This window comes from Toxotes jaculatrix, chromosome 8, assembly GCF_017976425.1.
Source record: "Toxotes jaculatrix isolate fToxJac2 chromosome 8, fToxJac2.pri, whole genome shotgun sequence".
Taxonomy (NCBI): Eukaryota; Metazoa; Chordata; class Actinopteri; family Toxotidae; genus Toxotes; species Toxotes jaculatrix.
In genome coordinates, this window is record NC_054401.1 from 492,601 (window position 1) to 520,000 (window position 27,400).

General features: G+C 46.8%; 3 protein-coding genes across 4 annotated transcripts in view; 2 read left to right on the forward strand and 1 right to left on the reverse strand.

Annotated features, from left to right (window-relative positions):
* Positions 1-1,221: 1,221 nt before the first annotated feature.
* Positions 1,222-15,181, reverse strand: cmtm6 (CKLF-like MARVEL transmembrane domain containing 6). 2 transcript variants are annotated; one of them, XM_041044128.1, is made up of 6 exons: positions 15,039-15,181; positions 13,139-13,259; positions 6,800-6,976; positions 4,233-4,331; positions 3,897-4,055; positions 1,222-3,859 (listed from the first exon to the last, which is right to left on the reverse strand). In XM_041044128.1, the coding sequence occupies exons 2-6, from the start codon at positions 13,250-13,252 to the stop codon at positions 3,788-3,790; spliced, it is 621 nt and encodes a 206-aa protein (XP_040900062.1). In that variant the 5' UTR covers positions 13,253-13,259; positions 15,039-15,181; the 3' UTR covers positions 1,222-3,787. The 2 variants fall into 2 exon arrangements, with proteins under 2 accessions (XP_040900062.1, XP_040900063.1); XM_041044129.1 differs by having other exon boundaries at positions 1,222-4,055.
* Positions 4,911-6,801, forward strand: LOC121185743. The gene is made up of 2 exons (XM_041044127.1): positions 4,911-5,396; positions 5,613-6,801. The coding sequence occupies exons 1-2, from the start codon at positions 5,037-5,039 to the stop codon at positions 5,967-5,969; spliced, it is 717 nt and encodes a 238-aa protein (XP_040900061.1). The 5' UTR covers positions 4,911-5,036; the 3' UTR covers positions 5,970-6,801.
* Positions 15,182-15,802: 621 nt separating the features above from the next.
* The window catches only part of cpne4a (copine IVa), a 29,982-nt gene continuing 18,384 nt past the window's right edge, over positions 15,803-27,400 (forward strand). The window contains exons 1-5 of the mRNA XM_041044904.1: positions 15,803-15,923; positions 20,846-21,027; positions 21,157-21,348; positions 25,583-25,762; positions 26,562-26,633. Coding sequence (XP_040900838.1) covers positions 21,007-21,027; positions 21,157-21,348; positions 25,583-25,762; positions 26,562-26,633 — 465 coding nt within the window. The 5' untranslated portion in view covers positions 15,803-15,923; positions 20,846-21,006. The remainder of the gene's footprint in view (positions 15,924-20,845; positions 21,028-21,156; positions 21,349-25,582; positions 25,763-26,561; positions 26,634-27,400) is intronic.

Consider the following 27,400-nt stretch of genomic DNA (forward strand, 5'->3'; position numbering starts at 1 on the left):
TCTCCTGATGCTGAATAAAACAAATACGTTAGAAAATAACTGGCAGATCATTCAGTTATGAAAATAATCAATAGTTGCAACCCTCATTGTATTGTGTATTTTTACAGATTAAAAAGTATTAATGCACATATCCAATCCATGACTTACACTTGACAAAATGCAGAGTAAAGCAAAAGTCGGAAAGTGGATTTTAAACAGTCCTCGCGCTTTAACTGCGTTGTTTAACACTTTCACGACAGTAAATGAGCCAAAAGCGGAGAATCGGTCTCAGCGTTGTGAGCTAAGTCTCCGTCTCCGTGCGGAACGAAAAGCTACAGCAGACGTTTCAGAAACCAGCAGAAAAGACAAAGGCGTCTCTTACTCACGATTTAAAGTCCATTCTTCTTTCTTTCACCGAGCTGAACTCCTCCATATCCGGGACATCTGGTGCCGTCCCGCTGTTCCTGCTGCTGTCGCGCCATTTTGTTTAAGTTCTCCCGCCAACAGCAGCTAATTACATATAGTAATAGCTAATAACATGTTAGCTAAGTGACAGAAAAAACCTAAAAAAATTCCCTTCTTTAATTTAAACTTCCTATAGTTCAGTCAGAATACGGCTGGCCTTCGACTTCACAGTTTCCCTTCCTAAATCCTGTTAGTTCACAGCTTAACCGAAGCTTTGGTTGAGTTTTAGGCCCGGACCAAACCGCTTACCTTCACCTGCTCCTCCGCAGGAGACTCCACGATTGACTGCCTGAGTGCAATACCGCCTCTGACCACACGGCTTGACAGTTACCAGCAGCTACAACCCAGAGGGGCGCTGTTTCACTCACACGGTGGGGGAGGAATCCACTGCTTCAGTACAATACATTCCTTCAGTAAAAAAAAAAATAATAATAATAATAAAATAAAATGAATAACAATCAGATAAATGTGCTTAAAGTATCAGAGGTAAAGTGCAGATAAATAAGACTGTTATTAACCTACAAGCAACATTTTCCTGTTGTCACTAGTTGTAATTATTTTGTTTTTTAAGATGAACATAATAAATGTCTTTGCATTTACTACTGAATTTGTTATATGACTGAAATTCATCCGGTATATTTGAGTTAACCTTGTAATTTATAGACTAACAGCAATGGTGTTATATTTAAATTCTTTCAAGCTGAAATATCAAACAGTCTGAGCCACAAGGAGGAAAAAAAACTGTTTAAATATAGAGTAAGAATAAAAAAGAGCATATTTATTTCTTGAAAATCTGTTTATTACATCAGAGAATATACCGTGGCCATATAAAACAGATATAAACACAGAGCAGGAGAGTATCATGGAAATGTATCTGTTAAAACTGATTAATTTAAAATCCTTTTTAACTCCAAAATAAACTGTCCTGAACATGAGTCAGTGTCAATATAAAAACTGATTTCTGGATTATCTGACTGACACGAATCAGTAAATATTTTTAATAAGATTCCCGCTCAGTAATTCCTGGTCCAGAGCTAAATTAAACCTCCTGATGTTTTCTGTGGTTTCAATCTGTGTCAGGTGTCATGATTTTTATAGGTTTTACAAATTATTTTACGCCTTTTTTCACCCGAACAACTCGTAACCTGCGTATGTCACAATGCGTCTGCTTGGTTAATTATGGGCAGTTTAATTCACATCTTCTGTTTCTGTCTGTCTTTACTTTGTACAACAGAATCAACATCAGCAGAAAAAAAAACGTTTTTAAACGTTTTTAAAACTCGCTGATTTCTAAGTTAGTTTTGACATTGTTAAAAGATTTTTTTACACTGAAAAACCGAGAAAAGGAAGAAACGTGACCACTTAACAAAGGAATGTAAAGAAAAAAACACTTAACATTTGGAAAATTCATACATGTACAAAGAACAATTAGTTTGTTGTATCTGCTTCTAACGTGCAGTCCACTTCATTTTCTGGGCATAAACGTCAAAATATAAATTTTAAAAAATTATTTTTAAAAGTATTAACGTGACTCTTTGTGCTTCGAGGCATAAGTCAGAGTTTTAACTCCTCTAGTTGTTGTTGGTCATTAAGCCCAAAATATTACAGGAATATCTGCATGGATGAATGAACGGCCACAGAGATACAAAACAACTACCGTAAAACCACAAAGAAACATAAAATGGCACCTTTTTCAGCATCAAAAAAGTTTTGTGTTGTCTGTATTAAACAAAAACATCCAAATAACCTGCTACTGCTGCAGCACAATGTGAGCCTCAGCTCAAACCTGATCTTCTGGATAATTCAGACCAATTTTTCTTTCTGTTCCTTCATTTAAGTGAACAAAATCCTGACCTTCACTTTGAATAATTCAAATATTGTGAGTCAGTAATTACCTCATGAATCATAAATCAATCTCAGATGAAGAAATCCTCAAAATGTTTAAGGGCAGTGGCAGTAAAAATGAAAATAAACTTCAGACTGATATGAGGAAAAAAATACAAAAACCAGCAAAATGTAAAATCTGTCAAATCCAGACATTAATGAACAGCTGATGGTTATTCATACTCAACAACATAATTTCCTTCATAAAACACTGAAAAATAAAAAGTTATTAAAACGAGTGTTAAAATCAGAGGAACTGAAAGCAGAGTCTGGTGGAGACCAACCATTAAAGTGAAAAGAGTTTACTGAAAAAAAAAAGTGATATAGAACGACATAAAAAACCCACACTGAAGCTTTTAGGAATGTATGTATGAGGCAGGTGGAGTTAGAAATAAAGACCTGTCTCTGATAAAAGGCTGGTTTTTACAAACAAGAGAGTTTTTAGAAGGAAGTTGCAGAAAGACGCCGCATCATAGTCACTCATCCGCAGGAAGAAAAACTTTTCTGTGAGTTTTTCCTTTAAAGTGATGGATTAACAAACAGATTTGTCCACTGTTTTTAGATGGAACAACGATTAAACAGTAAACTGAGCTGAGCATCAGCCTGAAGGCAGCGAGCATCAAACAGAAAGGTTAAACAGCTGCGACAAGAAATGATGTGAAAAAGAAGAGACTGTTTCCCCTGCTGACCGTCTTCAACCAGAATATTAAGACAGTCAAACAACATCACAGCTGTTCAGTCGGGGACGTCAAAATGTTTGTACTGAAACTGCTTTTAAAACCGTTTTCATGTCAGACACAGGCACATTTTCTTTGTGGAGAGCAGTAAAATCTTCTGGGTCTAAATCTGAATCTTCACGAGGCGTTCGCGGCCACAGCTGAGAAAATCAATCAGCACAACCAGACGACTTCTCCTCCGTATTAAAGATCACTTTTCATTTGAGATATTTTTTACGGTCTGATAAATTTGGATGTATTGATTTTCAATCTTAGCAGGAGTTTTATGACAGTATTTGATTTTTGTTATTGATTTAAACAAAATGCATTAAGAAATTTCATGATATTGAAAAAAACACAATCACAAAAAGACTGATCTATAGATTGTCCAGCTCTAATTGATAGTAATGTTTAAAATCTTAAAAAATAAACTTTCCAGCAGAATATTTAGTGGTTTGATGGTTTTAGTGTCTGTTCTTCCTTAAAAATGTTTTTAAGTCTTTAAAAAAAATCAGGGAAAAACATCCATCAAAGACAGGACACACCTGCTGGTATTAAAACGCTGCACACTGATGGACTCTCTGCACTGTGCTTGATTAATTATTGGAAGATTGATCACACTGATTACTGCAGCACAGAGTGTCCTCAGCTGTGATGAACAATGAATAAAAACAGGATTTAAAAAATACTTTAGAAATGGGCCTCAGGTGAGCCACCTGTCGCTGAAGCTCAGCCTCCTGTCCTTAAAGGAATAGTGTGTAAAATAATCTCTGACCTCTGAGCACAGCGTACATGTGCATGTGTAATAAGTCTGTCTTCATGTGTATGAACATGAAGACAGACTTATTCTGTTACGCTGTTGAGTTTCTCCGTCTCCGGTGGAGAGTTCACCACCGCGGGGCCACCGTTGCTGGACTCTGGCTTCCCGCCTCTCTGCCAAGGAAACCCACGGGTCTTATAGAACCAGAAGAGGTCCACGACAAACACCACCATCGCCAGGAAACCAAACACCTGGAGGAGGAGAGAACAAACAAAATCACCTCAAGCAAAGGTCAGACAGTCTCAAAGGAGAGGAGGAGGCAGGAGAGGAGAGGAAGACAGAGGAGAGGGGAGAAGGAGGGAGGGAAGGAGAGGAGGAAAGCAGGTGGTAAAGGAGAGGAGAAGTGAGACAGGTCAGCAGTGTCTTACCACAGCACTCCTCTCCAGTGTGGAGCCGTTGTTCCCTGCGGCGAAAACGATAGAGGAGATGAGGAACAACAGGGCGATGCCGGCGGTGTACAGGAAGTCCTGCAGAGGAGAAGAAGAAGAAGAAGAGCAGCTGTCACAGCTTAAAGGAAAAGTTCAACCTTTTGAAACAGGCTTAGTTAGTTTTAGTCTCAGACGGCTTCAGATAAAGTGCACCCCCATCTGAACCGTACACCTGCTCTATAAACACACTATACGTGTGTGTGTGTGTGTGTGCATATATAGACTCAGTGGTGAGTTTATTAACAACAGTAAAACTAATTAAGTCTGATAATAAAGGTAGTAATGTTCAGACACTGTGCTTAAGAGGAGCTGATTCACCTGCAAACCGTGCCGCTGCTGAACTGTTATGTTGACAGGTGTTCCTATTATTTTGCCTAAAACATATTTTATTTCGATTTATTTACCTAATGTGCTTAAAAGGCTTGAAGTTAGAATCTGATCTGACTTTTACCAATTGGTGGTGACAAAGCGCCGTGTCGCTGTTCAGCAACCGGAAAGAAAACATGGAGAAGAAGAAGAAGCAGCAGCAACTATGCTAACAGCAGCGATGCTAACAGGAGCTACGCTAACAGCAGCGATGCTAACAGCAGCTACGCTAACAGCAGCTACGCTAACAGCAGCAATGCTAACAGGAGCAATGCTAACAGCAGCTACGCTAACAGCTCCTGTCCTGATGCAGTCGTGAATTGACGGACACTAATTTTACACTGCACACTTTGTCCCGTGTCCTGTCGGACAGGAGCGATGCCGTGGAGATGCTGTGTTCCCGGGTGTAAAAGCTACGATGAGGCGAAGTCGATGGGCGTCGTGTTTCACGGATTACCGACCAGAGACCCGCAGCGCTGCAGAACATGGCTGACGGCGATCCAGAACCCCAGGTACGACGAGAACACACCGGTCTCTAAGTACAGCGGCGTCCGGGTGTGCAGCCTGCACTTCAAAGCCGAGGACTACGAGGAGGATTTCCGAGCTAAAATACTCAACATCGCGCCAAAGCCGACGTTGAAGAGCGGCGCTGTGCCGTCAGTGTTCCCCGGGAGAGGGCAGGGTGAGCGCGGCGGCACAGATCCAGCTCCCCCGGCTCCAAAAAGAACCAGAACTCAGGTAAACGTTCGTTAGATCTACACGGGACAACAGTGAGACAGTCCAGTGTCTGTGGTCCAAAGCTGAATGTTTAGTTATTCTGTCAACAATGTCACTGGGATAAAGGACAGAAGTTTTTAAATCTATGGAACAGAAACTGGAAGTTGAGGTTTCACTGTCCACTGTCTGTTTCCTGTCCACTGTCTGTTCTCTGTCCGCTGTCTGTTTTGTCCTCAGACGACCTGTGGAGCTGCAGGCAGCTCGGCACAGTCGCCTCCAGCAGCCGGGTCCGATGAAAGCTTCTGCATCGTGGTGTCCGTCGACCCGCTGGACGACAGCAGCTTCCACTCCGAGCCAGAGTTCAGCTCAGTAACCACATCTGATGAGTCTGACGAAGACTCCGACAAAGACTGTACGGTCGTTTACAACCAGAAGCTGATGGAGCTGTTCAGGATGTGCCAGACGTGTGGGCAGCCCATAGCGGAGAAGGAGGTGTTCCACTCCGGAGCACAGATGAGGGTGAAGTGGAGCTGTGACGGCGGACACTCTGGGATGTGGAAGTCGTCGCCTCACCTGAGAGACGTGCTGCCATAAAGTCCACCTGCTCACAGCTGCTTCTACTCAGTGGACAATGGACACTGTGGGGGGGGTGGCGTGAGAACAGCCAGCAGCTGGAGCACGTGTTGATGCTCCACCTGTCCAGGTGATGGACACTGATGTTCACCAGGGTTTATACTGCCACTACACAAAGGATTCAGGACTCCGTCCAAACCGGTGCAGCTCAGTGGTTTCTGTATATGAGGAATGATTGTAAGACAACAAAACTAAAGCCGACACCTGGTGAGGAGTGAGACGGCTGGATGATCCAATCACAGATTCAGCATAAATACTAATAATAACAGCAGCAGTGTGATCTGATAAACAGGCAGTGAAACGCACTGATCACAGCGAAGGTCTTCTTCTTCACGGCTGTTCACTGTCTGCTCCTCTGATGAAAGTTAACCCTGCGTTCAGTCTCCTCCTGCTCTGTCGTCACCTCCCTGTGTTTTCATGCAGCTCTGTGCTCAGACACTGAACCAGGATCAGTTTAATCTTGTAAACTGTACGTGTGACGCAGCCATTGTCAGCCAAAGTTCTTCTACAGACACAGAATCAAAAGTGCTGACAGTCCTCCAGAGCCTCCCTCACCGTCCAGACAGAAACAGAAGAACCTGTTTACCTGTGCACATTTGAAGATCACTTTTTCACATTTAACAACTGTTTTAAAGAAGTATTTTTGTAAACATATGGTCGTGTGGTGGATACAGCAGCAACATCACTGATGTGAGGTTTGGTTTGGATGGAAGGACAAACCTACAGAAGGTGGGTCTCTCAGCACAGAGCTGATCCTCAGCAGCTTATATCAAACCAGAACCAGCTCTTACCAGCTTGGGCCAACAGGTGATGCCGACCCTGGTGTGCAGGGTGGTGGAGAGGAGGATGAGGAGCAGCAGGGTGAAGAGGAAGGCCGTGCAGCTGACAAACTCAAAGAAGTAGAGGGCGGTGCAGCTGGCACAGCTGCTGACCACCTCCTCCAGGATGAAGGCCACGAAGGACAAGAGCTGACGGAGAGACAGAGAGCGTCGGGTTAAAAAGGCGTGGAGAAACACTTCTGTTGATTCTTTTATCAGTTAACTGATTGGCCTAAAAAATGTGTGTGAACAAAATCTATCAAAGTTTACTCAGCCCCAGGGTGACTTCACAAAAAGTCTCATGTCCAACCAACAGTCCTGAACCCGAAATATTCACTTTAGAATCACGAAAGACAAAGAAACAATGAAAATCCTCAATATTAGCATAAAAAACTGAACTTCATAAAAACTGAACTTCAGTTGTGGGTAAATCCAGTGGTTTCAGCTCTAAGTGATAAACATCACAGTGAGGTGAAGCCTAAAGCTGAGAAATCATCAGAGCTTCAACAATCAATCGTCCAGGCTGATTTCAGTGGACATCAGCAGACTGACTCGTGTCTCCCTCAGTTTGTCCTCCAGGGGGCGCTGACAGGTTGATTTTTACACTTTGAAGTGTCTCTCAGCTTGTGTCTGGGTCACTGCTCAGTGTTCTCTCCACTCTTTGAAACAGGGATGAAGGGAAACAAACATGTTTCTGCTGCACAAAATCCAATTATGATTTATCAGATTCATGTTGTGGTCAGGGGTCAGGGGTCATGACAGGTCAGAGGATTATTACAGTTCATCCTGAGGGAACTGTGAATATCTCCGGACCACAGCGGTGGAGCGACAGACATGAGTACAAACGTCTGCTGGGGGCTGAATGCACGATGTCTGATGAACGTGAGGTAATTTAACGGCTGCTGCACAACAACAGTGTTTAATGTGACACGTGTCCAGTCTGAGCAGAAACTGGGACATTAAACCAGTATAACACGAGCTGAGAGCCCCGACTGTTTTATTAACCGTGACGTGGCTGTTGTGGTAGAACCACTCCGACCATTCAGCTGTGTGTGTGTGTGTGTCTGTGTGTGTGTGTGTGTGTCTGTGTGTGTGTGTGTGGGCGGTGGCTGCTTCCCAAAACGCCAACACACACCATGTGGGCATCCTGGGCGTGCCTGAACCACACTGAGCCGAGTCAACAGGAAGAGGAGGGAGACATTATGTCCGTCCTGCTGGAGAGAGACGCATTACTCCCACCCCCGCAGGCTTTAATGGTACGATCCAAAGTGAAAGTAACTAAGTACGTTTGCTCAGGACTGTACACGAGCACTCGCGTTTTATTTCTTAAAACTTCCTGTTCCACCACATCAGAGGGAAATACGGACATTTTTTTTATTTGATCACTTTGCAAATTAAGATTTTCGCTCAGAAAACACGAAGAGTTCATGAAACATGATGCTTTGGTGGGAAATAAACAATAATAAGCTGCTGCTCATTTCACTGGTTCATTCACTCCCTTTGTTATTTACATATCATGTGAACAAGAATGTGGAAATAACTGAATACATGTCAGTAAGAGAGACACTTCACCTGTCAGGTGAGCACATGAACTGTGAAACAGGTTTTTCTTGCTCTGATCGTTCCTCCTCTTCATCCACACTCTTTGTTTGGAGTAAACACGTATTGTTATCTGAGGTAATACGAGGCCTCAGCTCTCCAGGTTACAGCCGCTTCAGTGTGATGTGATTAACTGTGACTGCTGGAGCCTCATATTCACTCAGATAAACTAACACTGACTCAAAAACCTGTGAACGCGTCCTTTAAATACGTCTCACTCTTCACTTCCAACAAACAGCTTTTGTTCTCTTCAGCTGACTCGTCAAAGACGTGATCGAACTGTCAGCAAATAATAATGAATGAAATGACGAGTGGCGCTGACAGAGCTGCCTCCTGCTCCACGCTACAGCAGGCCCACGCTGCCGCACGGCCACAAGCCTCTGCAGGGACACGGTCATGTGATGAGAGCAGCTTTAAAGACGCGAGGATGTGTAGGACGGAGGACGTCATGTGGTAAACCAAACTCCAGACTCGGTGGCCATTAAACCGCCGGGTTTTACTGTAGGAACATTCTGTGTCAGTCGCTGAACCTCAGCTTATAAAAAGTCTTTGTGTTTTCTTCACTGAGACAAACCCTGAACCACAGAGTTAAAACCAGACGTCTGACGTCAGCAGAGTCTGTCCAACACAGTGAGCACCCCACTCTGTACGAACCACTGAGCACTGTTAAGCTGGGGGGCGGGGCAGCAGAGCAAGGCATCCACAGATCCACAGATCTGCTGCCACAGATGAGAGTTTGATTCCCATCTGAGATTAGGAACAGGCTGTGAAACAAACCTCAGCATCTTCCTGCTGCTCATTCACACGTCTGTGTCAGAGGAAGAAGAGACGAATCTGCTGCGGCGCTCACACACAGAGGGTCAGAGGTTAAAGTTCAAAGATTCTCCAGCGATTTACTCAGTCTTACTGTTCAACATACATCAGCTGCTGTGAGACTCAGATCCTACGTGTCCCATAATGCACCTGGATCGGCTCGTTTAACTACATTTAAGGCTTAAATAAGAAGCTCCGCTCTGTGACGTCACTGCAGAGTGAAGGGAGGGAGGGAGAGAGGGAGGGAAGGAGGGAAGGAGGGAGGGAGGGAAGGAGGGAGGGAAGGAAGGAGGGAGGGAAGGAGGGAGGGAGGGAAGGAGGGAGGGAAGGAGGGAGGGAGGGAAGGAGGGAGGGAAGGAAGGAGGGAGGGAAGGAGGGAGGGAGGGAGAGAGGGAGGGAGGGAGGGAGAGAGGGAGGGAGGGAGGGAGAGAGGGAGGGAGGGAGGGAGGAATCATCACAGTTGGTCTCATTCACATTTTTCGGTCTGCTGTCAGGATTCATCTAAAATGACCCTATTTCAGATTCACATCTCATCAACAATAACAACAATAACAATAACAAGCATCGGGTCTGATTGGTATCAGCAGACACCCAGAATCAGGAGCTGGGCCACAGAAACCTGATCTGGGCAGTGGCAGCTGTCATCGTCTCATCTCAACATCTGTGGATGTTTCAGGTTTATGTCAACATTAAAAAGACAGACCAGTGTTCAGACTCCAGCAAAGCTCCGCCGTGCTGTAGGATCTGATCAGGGAGTTGTTGACCACAGTCACGTACAGACTCAGAAATAAGATTATTTTCATTGTTTTTTTTTTCCTTCTTATTAAAGCAGAAGTCAAACCACGTTTTCAACCACACACATCTAAGAGTTGTGCTGCTGAGGAACTAAAAAACCCAGAACTGCTCAGGAACCGTTCTGTTTGTGCCACTTCTCAAGAAACATGAAGACAACAACAGATGAAACACCCACAGTGTGGTCTGGTTTCCTCCTGTGACACCGTGATGGTCAACAGAGGGTCTGAAACCGTCATCACTGTCCCGGTGTCTGAGGACGGAGCACAGACGCTGTAACATACCAGAGGGCCTTTATTGTGAAAGCACCTCAGGAAGTTAAGGTTAGATTAACACGACTTGTTTAACAGCTGACACCATTTTATTTACAGACTGAGAACAGCACCTCCTGTTCCAGGCTGATCTGAAGGACAAAGCAGATCATAATACATGTGAGACAGGTCAGTAAAGCTGAGCAGATCAGGGCCGAGCTGCGGCCGGGCCCCGCGGCTCCGGGGACGGGCCCCACGGCCGGGCTCCGCGGCTCCGGGGCCGGGCCCCACGGCCGGGCCCCGCGGCTCCGGGGCCGAGCTCCGCGGCTCCGGGGCCGGGCTCAGGTAAACAGAAGCAGCAGCCACATACGTGGAACAAATGGTGAGTGAAACCTCTCCTGGGAACCGTCCTGTGGACACACTGACAACAGTCTGATCACAGCCTGAGCACAGTACCAGTAATCCCACAGCAGGAAGTCACACACTGCACAGGTCATTCACGTCGGCACACCTGGCCTCAGGTAAGGAGCTCAGGAGTATTTCAGGTGCGTTGTATCCAGGTAAAATCCAGACGAGATTTACGACTCTTTCATCCAGACTCATTTCTGCGTCTGTGCTGGTCAGAATCCATCTTTGTAAATTATCAGGTGGTGTCACACTCTCCACTGCATCGGTCCGGTCTGTGAATCTGTCGGACTGAACACGGGTGGAGTTTGATGTTGGACAGAGAGACGCTAACGGATTTACAGGACACGTCATCTTCCTCAAACATCAGCCGACTGCGTGCAAAGCAGAGGAGGCGGAGATGGACTGTGACGTTAAAGCTCCTTCCTCCATCACCTGCACAGGTTCATACAGTGTGATGAGACAGGAGACGTCCCTGACTGGAGCCTATGAGAGGACGCCAGCTTGGACCCTGAGAACGTGCAACGGCCACTTTTCATTTTCTTACATTAAATACTCCAAACGACTGATAGAGAAAATAATCAGCAGATTAATCAATAAACTCTGACGCTGGGCTCACATCGTGAACATCAGCTTTCATCATGGGAGTTAGGTCACATCTTTCAGCCCATTCAGCATCTGGACAGATGTGGAGTCAGTTGTTTATGTTGAAACTAAAACTAAACCCAGTGAAACCCTGAGCACCACAGACTGTCAGGCCTCACAGTGTCAGACCGTTTGGTCGATCCAGACCATTTTACCACAGAGGCCTCATACGAGGGGGGGGGGGTAGTGTGTGTGTGTGGGGGGGGCAGCATGCAGAGGGCTGATCCGGATGCAGGCCTCAGTGGCTGTTGCGACAGCGGAGGGTCAGCAGCTCTGAGATCTGCTAACGACAGCTCTCTGCTCCCCAACGGTCAGAGCTGCAACACTTTCACTTCCCAGTCTGCAGCTTCCTGCTGCTGCATGAGCAAGATCCAGTCACACACACACACATCAGACTCACACATCAGACTCACACACACACACACACACATCAGACTCACACATCAGACTCACACACACACACACACACATCAGACTCACACATCAGACTCACACACACACACACACACATCAGACTCACACATCAGACTCACACACACACACACACACACACACACACATCAGACTCACACATCAGACTCACACACACACACACACACACACACACATCAGACTCACACACACACACACACACACACACACACACACACATCAGACTCACACATCAGACTCACACACACACACACACACATCAGACTCACACATCAGACTCACACACACACACACACACACATCAGACTCACACACACACACACATCAGACTCACACATCAGACTCACACATCAGACTCACACACACACACACACATCAGACTCACACATCAGACTCACACACACACACACACACACATCAGACTCACAAACACACACACACACACACACACACAATTCAGACTCCAGCTTAGATCCACTGTCCACTTCATGACAAAAACTAGCGCAGCTTTGTGATGCATTCTGGGTAAATCCGGGCCTCTTCCTAAACTGACTGAAGACAGTGTGAGTCTGGAGCCTCTCAGGAGGTCACGCCTGCAGAAACAGGCTTTTCTGGAAACGACACACTCGTTTAATCAGGAACATTCAGTGAAGCAGTAACATAAAGTACATGAAGTGTTCATATCACCAAACCACAGACTGTGAGCCAAGCTCTCCTCTGCTCAGCAGCTGGGGGGAGGGGCTTACACCTGCACAGACTTGATGAGGATTACCTGCCTGCACCTGAACTTAACACTGAACTAAACAACAAAAGACTTAACAGCTGGACTGATCCTCTGAATCCATCATCCACTCTCACTGCACTCAGCTGACGTTCGAAATAACTGCAAGTCAAAGACTCAGCTCAGATCTGAGATCAGCTTCAGTCTGAGTCTGGTTCTGAGACAATAACACACTGAAAACACACGTGACTCATCACGTTACACACACTCACAATCAAAACTACCAGACACACACATTAACTCAGCGCTGCACCTGACGAGGAGCCGTCTCTGCACACAGCTCCCTGCAGGTGAACAGGTGAGCAGGTGAACAGGTGAGCAGCGCCGCAGTGACACGGTCACGTAGCTCAGACAGCAAACACAAACACATGTACACGAGAAATCGAGTTTAAGGAAACGTTCACACTCGACTGTTCATATCATTATTTACGGAGCTCAGACTCAGGTCAGCTAACACAGGGTTCCCAACAGATCCCACAGGGATCCACCAAAATACTTTTTAAAGAACAGAATGTCATTTAACACCTTTTTCACATCCATAAAAAAACCAGACGTTTTCAGCTCGGAGGAAAGTTTCAGGACCTTTAAACTCACCACTTCAGTGATTTTGAGCAGAAAGCGGATTTTGTCCAGATGCTCTGATGGAACCAAGCACCACGAGGATTTGGGGTTCGGAGTCGTCGTCGAGGAGTAAACTTCAGAGGCCATGACAGAGCTGAGAGACACGACAGAGGAGGTTCAGTTATTCACTGACAAACAGAACAACATCGCTGCAGTTCGACCACAGACAGAAACTCACGGGACAGAAGCTCAACACGCTGTCAATCAAACTCCTCATGTTGTTTGTCTCTACTGGTTCATTCAGTTTGGATTGGAAACTGATAAAAGCAGAGTTTGAAACGATAACATCACCTAAAGTGAGATGATCACTATCCAAATCAAAAACACTGAAGCAGCTAACGATTATTTCCACTGTCCATTGATCTGATTGTTTTCTGGATTCACTCTTCAGTCTGTACAACAGAACAAACATTGCTTCACAGCTCTGCAGTGTCCAGGCACGTGTCTTCAAATGTCCTGTTCTGTGCAATATTCAGTTTAAAGTGTTGTGGACGAGAACAGCTGGCAATCCCCAAATCCAGGTGTTGGAAGGTCCACACACCTGAGGCTGTAACCGCTGGAAAAGGGTAAAGCGTCTGAATACTTCTCCTCTGTGATAAATCTGCAAAAATGTCAACACAACAACAACACAACAACTACACAAGAGGAAGACATGCGTCTGTTCAGAGGCAGAAACAGGAAACAGGTGCTCAGAGAGGTGAGAGACTTCAGGAAACCCAGAGGTCTCTCACCTCTCTGAGCATCTGAGGAGTCTTTCCAAATTAAGTTTGATGTGAGCGATGATGCAAAGTGTCCCAGCTGCACTCTGAGCTGTTAGAGACGCTGCAGCCTCCACATTCTTTACGTCTTATCCTCACATGAAAACTTTCTCAATAATCAGACGCTTTTCTTGTTAGAACATTAAAACAGTGGAAGCTCTGCACGGCTGTAACATGCCATGATGCCATGATGACGCTGTTCCTACATGTTTCACAGAACTCCTACATGTCTGCAACACGACTGAGGTTTTCCCGGATTCACACGGAGCTGAATTAAAACACACCAGGAGAAAGAACTGACTCTGAGACCTCTCAAGCCTTTCAGGTGAGAGAGGAAACGACCTGTGAATCCAGAACGGAAGCAGAGGCTGTGTGAGGTGCTGGTGCTCACACACCTGTGCAGCTGTCACAGACACACGCACAGCCCAGCGTGCTGCTGAGAGTGAAAGCGAAAGCACGAGCAGGTACGTGCACAGGTGGTGCGCAGCTGTACGGTTAGTTATTGCTGATAAAACTGACCGAGAGCCAGAAGGTCACCCTCTAACAGGTGGAACTACAACGCCTTCAGTCGCCTAAAGAAACATCACCAAACCAAACTTCATTCAAACGTTTAGTTATTTATTCATTTCTTTCATATACACCAGCAGAGGCACCGTGCAGACCATGCCTTCAGGCTCTGACTGAAGCGGGTGTGTGTTCGGGTACATTCGGTTTGATGGAGCTTCATCTCATCAAACCATTTTCCAGCCGCGGAGCGTTTTGCTCAGAGATGTTGGACGCATCGCGGCAGTGCCCTGTGAAAAGCTGGAGCTTTATCCGGCTGCTGGCTGAGGGAGGTTCACGCCCAAGTGAAGAGCGGGTGATTTATTACGTATAAAAAACTTTTAGCTCAAGTTTACTGGACAAAAAAAAGTTGTTTGTCCAAAGGAACGACGTCAGATACTAAACGGAGAGTTTTTAAAAGGAGTCTGGCGTGTGGCGTTTCCTCCGCAGCAGAGATAACGCAGGTCCTGCTTTTTACTGTTAACGGTGGCCTAAACTTACGCACCACGACAGGAAGTTCGTTTTCAGTAAGAAGGAGAGAAAAACGAGCGAAGTGTCAGAAACAAACTCACCCTTCACTTTTCTTCCAGTCCGCAGGAAAATAAAGTTTCCAGCTCAGTGACTCGCTGCTTTGTTTCTCTGCTGCTGAACCAAATCCAAACTTCCGCGTTCAGTTTTACTCTTTCTGTCAAGTGGGAGGAAAAAACTGAACTTCCTCTGAGGATTTTCAAAATAAAACTAAAGGCTTTTCAAATAAGAAGTCCCGGGAGTCCTCGCTTCCTGGTCTGTTTGGATTCATTGTGGTTTGAAGAAGCTTGTTGTTCAGCGCTGTGTGCCGGAGGTTTGCTCCACTTCATCCTGTCACTGGCTGGAGAGAACAGCAGCCTCAGCGTGGTTAACAGTGTTTTCACTGGAGGGTGAAGGATGAGCTGATCCTGTGTTTGGGGGTTTGACGGTGCAGGGTGAGCAGCTGCAGATCCAGACCCACTGTTCTGGTTTGTTCTGGTTCTGATTCTTTTTTTATTTTAACGCTGAGATAAAGACATGAAATAAGGAGGAGCTGCTGCTGAAGTTCCTCTGGTTCCACCTACAGTCCGCCGGCTCTGCTCCCCTGCCTGTACTCCCTGTACTCGGCCTGCAGGAGGCGCTGCAGCCCGCTCCCCTCTCCTCTCTCCTCCGTCCTCCTCTCCGCGGTGTGTGTGTGTGTGTGTGTGTGTGTGTGTGTGTGTGTGTGTGTGTGTGTGTGTGTGAGGCTTCCCCCGCTATAAAGCCGTGAGAGGCAGCTGGAGGCTGTAAAGGCTCTCCAGCAGCCAGAGGAGGTGGTGGAGGAGGAGGAGGATGAAGCTGTGTGTCCGTCAGCGTGGAGCTGATCTCAGTTCAGTCCGTCTGAGCTGAAACTGGAAACTTTCTGATGCTTTTCTCGGTCCGGAGCTTCTTCTGTCTGCACCCGTGAGAAGGTAAATCCAGCACGAACTCTCCGTGTTTTCTGAGGATTTAATTCTCCTCTCCTCCTTCTGTCTTCTTCTTCACGCCTGTTCTCTTCTCAGTGTTGAGCTGATGTTGATCTTTTAATAATCATTCATTTGTTTAATGATGACTGAGACGCTCCTGCACTGGCTGTGGATTCTGCTGGTTTTAGAGTCTTAGAGCATCTTTGTTTAAATGACAGTGTAAAATCAGCTTTTTCTCAGGTCTGATCAGTAAATGTTTGTAGAGCCTGGAGCCAGATGTTCAGCTGCACAGCTGGTTTGGTGTTGACAGAGGAGGAACACAGACTGTGTCCACAGCTTCAGGAGGCGTGGACACAGTCTGATTTTCCTCTGATGATTTCAGTCAGTTTTTCTGGAAATGGCTCGGATCAGCTCCTCACATGAAACGAAGGCAGAACCGGGAACGGGATTTTTGGGATCTGATGATGAAGGTTTGATGATGATGATGATGATGAAGGTCTGAAGTAGATTTCTTTGTGTTCAGCTGTTTGAATGACTCCATGAGCGACATTTCATTCATTCATTCTGCTGAGGCTGTAACTGTGTGTGTTGACTTTTCAGTAATATGATGATCATGGTGACACCTGCTTGCAAAGAGGCTTTAAGCTGTAACTAATTCTTTATTAATGATGAATAAATAATTCACCAATGCTAAGTATCAGTTATAAGTTGTGAATAAAAATGAGTTTAGTTCATCAGGCGGTGAAAAATCCCTCTGCCTGACGTTTGTCTTCATGAATTATGAATTTATGAATTAGTGTAAAATCTCTATATTAAGAAGTAATAAACATTAATAAGTGCAGACCTGATGCTAATCTCACACATATCTGATATTTATTAGCATCAAACATCAGAATGGAAACTTCAAAGTTTTTCCTGTTCATGAAACATTTGTCAAAGATGTTTAATGGAATTATTAGTTACTGATTATGAACCATTTTAATCATAGTTCGTATATGAACGTGTGTGTGTTCATGCTCGGGGTCTGGCTCAGTCCAGCACCGTGGTTCAGACTGAAGCATCTCAGCTGCTGTTGGACTGACTCTGATGAAATGTGGCTCAGACGTTCATGTTCCCCTCAGGATGAACTGTAGAGACTCCGGTGATCCTCTGACTGTGCATCTAGCGCCACCTTCAGGTTCTGTGTTCTGTGTCTGAGTGCAGCCTCACAGAGCTGCTCGCAGGCCCAGAGACTCTGGGACTGAACCAGGACACCACAGGTTTACTCCACACCCTTTATCACTGCAGGAGAAGGTCAGTGTTCCTGCAGAGGAATAACTCTGATTTGTCCGAGTTGATCATTGATCGTATTTGTTGTGTTTTTAGCAAACAAACAGGAGGAAATAGTTCATTTGTCGGGGACTATTTTCAGAGGCGGATTGATCCACATTTGGTGCTGGTGTGTGTTTGTGGCAGCAGGACGGTGTGTGTGTGTGTGTGTGTGTGTGTGTGTGTGTGTGTGTGTGTGTGTGTGTGTGTGTGTGTGTGTGTGTGTGTGTTGATGGTGATGAAGGAATCAGATACGTCACAGCTCCTGTGAGCAGGAGACACTCTGATGGTGGGATCACTGGATTCACTGACAGGCAGAAACATGTGACACATGAACTTTCATCCTGTCACAGATGAAGGTTTTAATCTCAACGGTAAAACAAAGTAAACAGACCCTCGACCGCAGAGATGGACGGACAGATGCACATCACCGTCCTCAGTGTCCTCAGTGTCCTCAGTGTCCTCAGTGTGAAGTTCACTTTACTGTGACGGAGTCTCTGTGGCGTTCAGGTGATCAGAGCAGTCCGCGGCTCCTCGGTCAGCTGATGCAAAGAGCAGGCTGCAGCGTCAGGTTCGTTTTACAGCAGGTGATAACGTCAGTCTCAGTCTCAGATCATCCGGCCGGTCATGTGACGCTGTCTGCTCTGGTCTCACACACAGACTCTGGCTCCCATACCATCACTGTGACTGTAGGTCCACAGCAACAGCCGCTGAGGCTCATGGGTACTGTAGTAATGTGAGCAGTGACAGTCACAGGTTAATAACGAGGTCCAGCTTCTTTACAGACGTGACAGTTCATTTTACGGATGTTGGTTAAAGCTCTGGTGACGTAGTGAGGACCTTCATGGCTTCACGCTGGACAGGACATCAGGTCCCAGGGATTTAGTCTGTCTCTGTCTCGTCCTGTGGTCCCAGACTGTCCTGCTGCAGGATGAGTCTGGAACCATCAGATGCCTCCTGATGGGTCTGAGTGATGGAGAAGGATGTAAACATCATACACTCCTGTGTGTGTGTGTGTGTGTGACTGACCTGTAACAGTAATAACTGACCTGAGCAGTCCGTCCTTCAGAGGGGACAGACCCCCTCTCTGTCTCTCTCGCCCCTCTCTGAAGCTCTGATAGTTTTTGTTGTTCTCCACAAACATTCTGCTTGTTCCGCCTCTGAGAACAAACCAGCGCTGTTTCCCAGAAACCCGCTGCCTTCGAGCAGAGCGCCTCTGAATGACATGAATGGTTAGCTGTTGTAGTGCAGCTGCACAGGGATCTGTGTGATGTGATTTTCATGAGCACCTCTTTAATCTGCTGCTGGATGTCGGCGCGTGGCGAGCCTCAGCTGGTGGGAGGATTCATCTGCCGCTCGACTGAACAGCTGAAAGCTGCTGTGAAGCTTCAGCAGGGCTCCACGAAACGCTCCTCACCTCCTCCCATCAAGCTGAAGCTGAGCTCGCCCTGCAGTTTACAGCCAAGTCACTTCACCCTCTGCGCCGTCTTCAGGTTCGAGGAGCGTGATGATGGTGATGATGATGAGCTTCCACGTAGCTGCAACAAAACAAGAATCCTGTTTTATACATGTATGTACAGTTCCTCCAATTCTCAGAACGTTTAATGGGTTTTAAACATGAACAGCTTAAAACCTGCAGGTATCATCATCCCTGAATTTTCAGATCAAATTCATGTTTTAAAAACTTGAAGACTTTTTACGTTTTGCAGAAATCCATTAAAATAAATTATAACACAATCTGTAATTTGACCGGTGGGCCTTTGTTATATTAACAGCACAAACACTCGGTCACACCAGAATTTAAAAGCTAAATTTCACCGTGTGCTCAGTTGGTTCCAATATAACCACAGCGACCGGAGCATCCACTCGCAGGGCTGAAGTGTTTGAGCTCTGACTGAGCAGAGTGAGCACGTTCCTGTTCCACACTCAGGTGGCAGAGGGAACCTTCAGGTTTTATCAGAATCCTCTGCACAATAAAAATCATTTGTCACGTTTCCCAAGCTGTAAATCCAGAAAGCCGGCGGGCCGCCATCTTTGTTCTGCTTGGAAAACAGAGGCACAGCGTGGGAAATAAAAAATTCTTTTTATCATTCAGATCTGTGAAGAATCACAATGTTTTCTCTCCAGTTTCCAGCTTTGCTGCTTAAATTCAGGCTTTTTAAAAAGAGGTTAAATTCCTGCAACCTTAAAGGAGCAGTCCGTGATTCTGATCCCGTACGGTCGACATCAGCGTTCCAGCCAATCAGCTGCAGGCGTTCGTGCCATCTGACGTCTTATTTTCTTCCTGTTCCTTTTCGCAGTAAATGGTTGCTCCATGTGTCACTGATGGTGGACGGCGTGTAAGTTACTGTTGTCAGTGATCATGTGACTGATCCTCAGCTTTGGGTCAGATGGCCCAGGTGTGGCTGTGTTGCCTTGGTGATCCATGAATGTGGGGGGTGGAGCTTGTGAAGGGAGGGTGTGTTTATCTGTTGAGGAAGGTGAATTTCAAAAACCAAAAATCAGCAGCTGGACAGTTTATCACTGATGAGCCTCATGTAGCTTCGATGAGAGAGGAAAAGCTTTCAGTGCTGTTCCACACAGGTCGGCATGTTCCACACGGGTCTGCGTGTTCCACACGGGTTGGCGTGTTCCACACGGGTCCACACGGGTCGGCGTGTTCCACACGAGTCGGCGTGTTCCACACCGGTCTGCGTGTTCCACACGGGTTGGCGTGTTCCACACCAGTCTGCGTGTTCCACACAGGTTTGCGTGTTCCACACTAGTCTGCGTGTTCCACACAGGTCGGCGTGTTCCACACGGGTCTGTGTGTTCCACACGGGTCCACACGGGTCGGCGTGTTCCACTGACCTTTCCTGACTCGGACAGTAAAACCTGATCCTCTGCAGTTAAAGAACAGATCTATGGTCTGTTTTTGTCAGGCTACCCGTCTCTTCCGTTCTTCGTCCTCTCACCCTGTGAAACCCGAGCCGGCGGCGTGCACGAGGAGGATATTTTTACTGGGCGATATCTGTAACTTCCTCCTGTGGAGTACATTACTGCAGCCGGTCGGATACCGCAGACTCGCTCTTCCCAGGGTTAATCAGATGAGCCCGAGTGCTGCTGATGGGATAATGGAGGCAGGTGATGAAGTGGTTGGTGGTTGAGGTGGAGATTCGATCGCTGACCCAGCAGAAATGGCTTCCTGTGAGGGGGGAGTTTATCAGCTGGGGTTTTTTATCAGTGATGGAGACGATGAGACTGAAGCTCGGAGAGGAAGTCAGAGCTCCATCACACAGACATGACTCGGACTCTCTGAGAGACTCTGATAATCAGAAGCCACGTAACAGTGAAGCTGTAGATAAACAGATACTTCATTCATCTCCAAGGGAAATTCACAGATTCCAGCAGTGAAGATAAAAAGTCCTGTAATAAATATTAATAAAAGCAGGAAACAAACATGGAAAAGTCCGGTTTAAAGCAGAGTATGATTCAAAGTGTGTAGAACAGATTCCAGGTCAAAACAGGGAGGAATGTTAATGTGAAAGTCACATGACAGGAACTGACCTTTGTTGTCTCAGTGAACTCTGGCTGATGATTCAGAGGCATCCATTCAGTATGAAACTAAACTGTTTTCCCAGCTTCTCTGTGGTGACAGTGTGACCTGGATCAGACCAGAGACCAGGTTCACATCCAGACCCGTCCCTCTGTGCTTCAAGCTCCATGTAAACATCCAGACCAGGATCCGTCCCTGACCTGAACCAGGTGCTGTGAGAGTCTGAACAGGACCAGAACCCGTTTCATGAAGCTGGAGTCTCTGCAGGTGGATGATGAACTGGCAGAAGTTTTAACAATAAGAATCTGGCCTGCATGACTCGGACATTTTAAAAAGCAGCTTCTCTGTGTTTTAATACTGTGATCCATCCTCTGAACCTTTCTCTGTCCCGTGCAGACTTCCTGTCCCGCCTCCACCATGAGTGACATCTACGAGTCAGCGGCCAACTCTCTGGGATTGTTCAGCAGCCCCTGTCTGACCAAAGTGGAGCTGCGACTCACCTGTAAAGGGATCTCAGACCGAGACGCTCTGTCCAAACCCGACCCCTGCATCGTCCTCAACATGCAGTCCCATGGACAGTGGATGGAGGTAGGTCACCATGGCAACCAGACTGCCCCTATGTGCTGCTGCTTAGGTCCTGATGACTGGTGCTTCTCTGTTGCTGATGGTTTTAATGGACTGCTCACTCACCGGGTCTCGGTCCTGGACTTTGGACGTTTTCTCTGTGTAACATCAGATTTACTGTCCTCAGACGTATTTCACAGGTTAGTTGCTGCTTTAATGTCCCGTGTTCCTGATGGTGAAGGATCAAACGCTGAGAGGCTGAATGAAACAGCATCAGACAGATTTAGAGCTGTGAAGCTAAACGCTGCAGCGTTGCTGATGTTTGACAGCGAGACTGACAAACACTGGACATCTTCATCTTTTCTTTCTCTGTTTTCTTGTTGATCCTTTGTGGTTAATTCACAGTCAGTTGTTCCTGGAGATAAATGGGCAGCAGTTTCTCTGTTGGTTTAGCCTGTGGTACAGTTTCAGTCTCCATCCGTCCTGCTGCTCGGTGGCCTCTTAGTGCTGATGTCCAGTCAGCAGTGTCCTGCACTAAAGGACAATTGCCCCTTTGTGTTTTTGTGCTAGAGGTTTTCGGCCTCGGTGGATGTGTCCTGTCGGAGTCTTTAACGAACAGAGAAGTGCTGAGAGGTGAAGGAGCAGCTGATGACAGCACCGGAAGGTGCAGAGTGAAATGAGCTAATGAAGCGAGCGGCGGGCAGCGGGCGGCGAGCTGCGGGCGGCGAGCAGCCACAGGGCAAATAAAACAAGCGAACATTAAAAACTCAGCAGTGTTCAGGCCAGAGAGCTCCAGCTTTAACAATCACTGCAGCTACCTTCGTCTTTATCCTGCTTAACTGGGATTGGTCAGTCTGTTAATGATGTCGGCGTTGCCATGGTGCAGCACCCAGAGGTGGGGACTGGAGTCAGAGTCAGTGTCTGTCCAGTTTCAGCTGCTTGTCCTGAGACAGAAAGACGTCTGAGACCCTGAAAGCCTGCTCCTGTCTCTGTGCCCCCCCCCCCCCCCCAGCAGAACAGGAACTCTGTCCCACCTCTGGACCCTGGTCTGTTTTCTAGTGATGACGAAGTTTCCAAAGACGTTGCACGATGTGCAGTTTGGAGCCGGAGCCTGGTGTTCATGAGACAGACAGCAGTCATCCCCTCACTGATTATCACTTTACTTCACTGACGGTGATAATAAGAGTGAAGACACCAGCCTTCTCCCACTGTAGCGTCTCTTTTCTTCCTCCCTCTGTTCGCAGCCATCTGCAGCTGAGCTGTGTGGGTAAATGACGTCTGGTTGGAAGCTGCTCAGCTTCGTTATCAACACGACAGATGATGAAGGAGAAAAGTGACAGAATTCTTGGAGGCTTGGAGGAGGAAAAGAGACCAAACGGAGACAGAAAACACACAGTGAATCCACACTGAGGCTGTTTCAGCTCAGCTTCAGTTCAGCTTCAGCTTCAGCTTCAGCTCAGCTTCAGCTTCAGCTCCAGCTCCAGCTTCAGCTCAGCTCCAGCTTCAGCTCAGCTTCAGCTCCAGCTCAGCTTCAGCTTTGTCGTCTTTCATACCGTTTTTCCTTAAACTCAGAGTCTGAGGTCACATGAATGAAACTGACTTGACTTTTCATTATCTGACCACTGTGATCCAGCAGAGTCTGATTCAGATCTGTGATGATCGGTCAGGGTTTTTCAGGAGCCAGGGGGCGTTTAACTGCTGTGTGAGTCTGTGAGAGTCTGTGTGAGTCTGTGAGAGTCTGTGTGAGTCTGTGAGAGTCTGTGAGAGTCTGTGTGAGTCTGTGAGTCTGTGTGTGTCTGTGTGAGTCTGTGAGTCTGTGTGAGTCTGTGAGAGTCTGTGAGTCTGTGAGAGTCTGTGTGAGTCTGTGAGTCTGTGTGAGTCTGTGTGAGTCTGTGTGAGTCTGTGAGTCTGTGTGTGTCTGTGTGAGTCTGTGAGTCTGTGTGAGTCTGTGTGAGTCTGTGAGAGTCTGTGAGTCTGTGAGAGTCTGTGTGTGTCTGTGTGAGTCTGTGAGTCTGTGTGAGTCTGTGAGAGTCTGTGTGAGTCTGTGAGTCTGTGTGAGTGTGTGAGTCTGTGAGAGTCTGTGTGAGTTCAGAAAAGCAGTAAAAGTGTTCCTCTGTCACTTCTTGTTGCATAGTTGTGTGTTTCCTGTGTGTGTGGTGTGTGACTTGGTCAGACCTGGTTTCTGTTGCCCCACTTTAACTTTCTGAGTATTTTTAGGCGTCTCAGTTGTGGACATACAGATGAGGTGTCCACAACTCCTAACTCTCCTCCTCCTCCTTCACTCTGTCTGTGCAGCTGTGCTCTGTCTGTTTTTATTTCTCCTCTCGTTCCACTTTCTTATTCACCTTTTATTTTGGCGTCAGCAGCACAGATCTGCTCTGAGCGTTTATCTCAGTCTGACGTGTGGAGCTGACAGGAAGTCACATGACGCAGCGATCTGAACAGATGAAGAAGGCGTCTTCTGTCTCAGCTCTCGTCCGTGTGTCAGAGTTTCCGTCCGGATGAATTCGAGGCTTCATTGGCGAATACCTGACCAGCTGATCATCTGAACACATTAAAGTGTGTACTTCATGAACACAGCCTCGGCGTGTCGTTATCTTCAAATTGAAACGTTGACAACAGACACAGTCCTTTGTCCTCTGTGAGCCCTGGTTCTCCTCGTCCTCTCCTCTTCGCCCGGTGGTGTCTGCTCCTGTCAGCCTGAGTTTCTGAGAGGAACCAGTCAAACAGGGACTCTCAGTGTTTTTCATCATCTGTTAGAGGAGCTGTTTTCTCCTGAGTCCTCTCGTTGTCATGGCTGCTGCTGCTGAATGTGAGGCAGCAGGAATCTGCTCATCGCTGTCGTCTCTGCTCGTTAAAACGTGAAGTTCAGACTGAGGTGGAGTAAAACCTGAAAACTGATGCAGCTCCACAGCCTGATATCGCTGCTGCTGCTGCTGACGGAGGATGGAAATCAAACCAGACCAGGAAAAACTACACATAAAGAAGACAAAACAGAGCATGATGCAGAAACTAACCCTAAAGGGAGAATTCCTCCTCTATTTGGTTGGAACATTTTCATATTCTGTAAATATAAATCTAATTAGGTGGTTCATCAGAAAACCACATGTGCTGTAGGTAAACAGGTAAATAAACGTGCTCCTCTAAATGTGGAACAGATTGAACACACACACAGATACTGGGATGAGGAGGAGGACGGTTAGTGCACTGCTGGCTTTTCCCATCTTCCACCATTACCATGCTTTTTAGTTTGGTACAGACTTTAACTACAGAAAAACTGGGTCACCCTCCTCGTGCTGAACTCCGTGTTCCTCAGTGACATGCCGCCGTCGTGGTTCACACCGGGAACACAAAGCATGTCCGAGCAGCCCCCGGATCCTAAACGACGTCTCTACACAACTAAACTGCAACAGCTAATGTGTTTGATAGGAAACGGTTCAGTCTATGGGAGGCCGATGGGGGACGTGTAAACCAGACCAGGATCTTCAGACCAGAGTCTGAACATGAGGCTGGACGCTACATCGGTCCAGTTTCTAAAACCCAGGTATGAAGCCAAAGCAGGAGACTGAGAAGACGTTTCTGTGGATCATCAGGACGATGATCTTTGTTTTCAGATCAAGCTGCTGAGTGAACTGTGGGAGGATTTTCTGCTTTCAGCTGCCAAACGTTTGTGCTTGCTCGTGTTTCCTGCGGGAGCTGGCAGAGTCTGACAGACGCCGTCGAACTCAAACAGAAACAGACTCCGTGAATATTCCAGGAAAATGTCCAGCAGGCTCAGCTGGAGGACGTCACGCCACGTCTCCTCTCACACTCCATGTTGGACTCCTTTTCAGCTGATTCAAACTTTGACGATCCAATTAACGTGTGGTTAATTAGTGTGTGGAGGATCTCCAGCCTGGACGCCATCTGTCCGTCAGCACTGAGGAGAGGAGGACTCTCTGACGGGTGGACATCAGCTCCTCAGCGGCTGAGACGGCTCCGGACTCTGAAACTTTTCTTCATGACTTCACGTGTAGTTCCCATGTCACGTGTTTGTATTTCCGTGGCTTCTGAAACGTGAGAACGTTCTGGTTTTGTCTCTGGGTAGAAATGAGTTACTGAGATTCAGTTTGGGTAAAAAACAGCAGACTGTGACAGGACTTGTCCTCTGTCTGCTCACTGCTCATCGCTTTACCTTTGTTCTGTTTAAAGGTTCAAATACAAACCAAAATATTCTGACAGTAATAATTCATCTCGTGTCTGTCGGTGTCTCCTGCAGGTGGACCGGACAGAGGTGATCCGCAGCTGTGTGAACCCCACCTACTCCAAGGTGTTCACGCTGGACTTTTATTTTGAAGAGGTGCAGCGTCTGCGCTTCGAGCTGTACGACATCAACAGCAGCCACAACGGCCTGAAGGAGGCCGACTTCCTGGGATCAGTGGAGTGCACTCTGGGACAGGTGAGTGAGCTTTAACAGGCTGCACCAGCCGTCGGCCTCGGTGTGATGGAGCGAAGCTGGCCACTGTTTCAGTTTCCTGTGGAGGGAGAAACCGTTTTGACATGCGGAGCTGAAGAAGAGGAGGCGACGGCCGAGTTTGTGATGAAACAATCAGCTCAGCTGACGGTTGGAGTCGGGACAGGCTTCCTCCTGCTCCTCTTCCTCGTCTCTATCCCTGCCAGATGGCTGACGGAGCCATGGAGCGTTTCGCTAACGGGTTTGGAAGAAACCCTCAGAAACCTGTGTGAGGAAACACTGAGTTAGAGGAGCCTGCAGAAGCTGAGCTTCCTGTCCCCATACAAGCGTGTCCGTCCTTCCAAACCCATGAGGACCGACACTGAGACAATACACAAGTCCAAATCCAAAACCAAGTCTGAGCCTTAAACTTTCCAAAAAGACTAAACATCAAACTGTAAAACTGAAAATGTTCCTCACATTTCTCACATGTAGACTTTCCAAACATCACAGAGACGTCTCATACTCCAAAAACGTCCTCACGTTCCCATAATGCTTCACTGTCCAAAATGTCCTCATGCAACAAATTTATATCTTTCTGAAGAATGTCCAAAATGTCTTCACTCTCACACATTCTAGTTCATATAGAGAAGTGCACCAGAGGAAGGTGCAGTGTTTGTATCAGTGGTTCGATCCCCGGCTCCTCCAGTCCACCCGTCCATCTGTGGGCGAGACACTTTGAGTGAGACTAAAAAAATACTATATAAATCCAGTCCATTAACTGTGTGTGTGTGTGTTTATTCAGATTGTCTCTCAGAGGAAACTGTCCAAAGCTCTGCTCAGACCAGGAGGCACCGTGGGAAAAGTCATCATCACGGTGAGCTTCACTGCTTCATCAACCCTTTATTTACTTTTGATCCAAACTCTCCCACAATGCATCACTGACTCATCAGAATCGCCATGATGATGTTTGGGGGGGTGGGACTTGCAGCCGGGTCAGGTGCTCTGTCAGTGTGTTGGAGGGTGGGAAGCCAGTGAGGGATCATTTGTTTTCCTGTTTGTCTTTGTTTGTCTTCTGTTGTGTGTTGTTTGCACTGTGAGTCTCTGTGAGTCTCAGACGTCCACGTTAAACCCTCCATCGGACACAGCCCGGGATTTTCGGCTGTCGGACTCCGACCCTCTGAGCCGTCACAGCTGGAAAATCCCTCTGAGCTTCACTCGCTCTGATGTTCGTCTTCACGCTGTGGACACGTGAAACGGTTCAGGAGGATTTATTTTGAAAGGATTTCTGAAAAGGAAGCTGCTCCAGTTACAGAATCAAAGCTTTCCCCCATCCTTTGGTCTCTTTTTCTTTCTGTTTTGCCTTTCTTCATTTTTCCTTCAGATCCTTTCCTTTCTTCCCTTTTCTAAATGTTCTTTTCCTTCCATCCTTCTTTTGTTCTTTCACTCTTTCTTCTCTCACGTTTTTCTTTCATTTTCTGTTAATTTCCTTCCTTCTCTGCCTTTTTCATTCTTCTCGCTTCCTTCCTCATTTTCTTCCTTCTTGCAATCCTTCTTTCCATTATTCCCTCCTTTTTCCTTTCTTTCCTTCTTTCCATGTCTTCCATTTTTTCCCTCTGTCTTGCTCCTGTTGTCTTTCCTCGT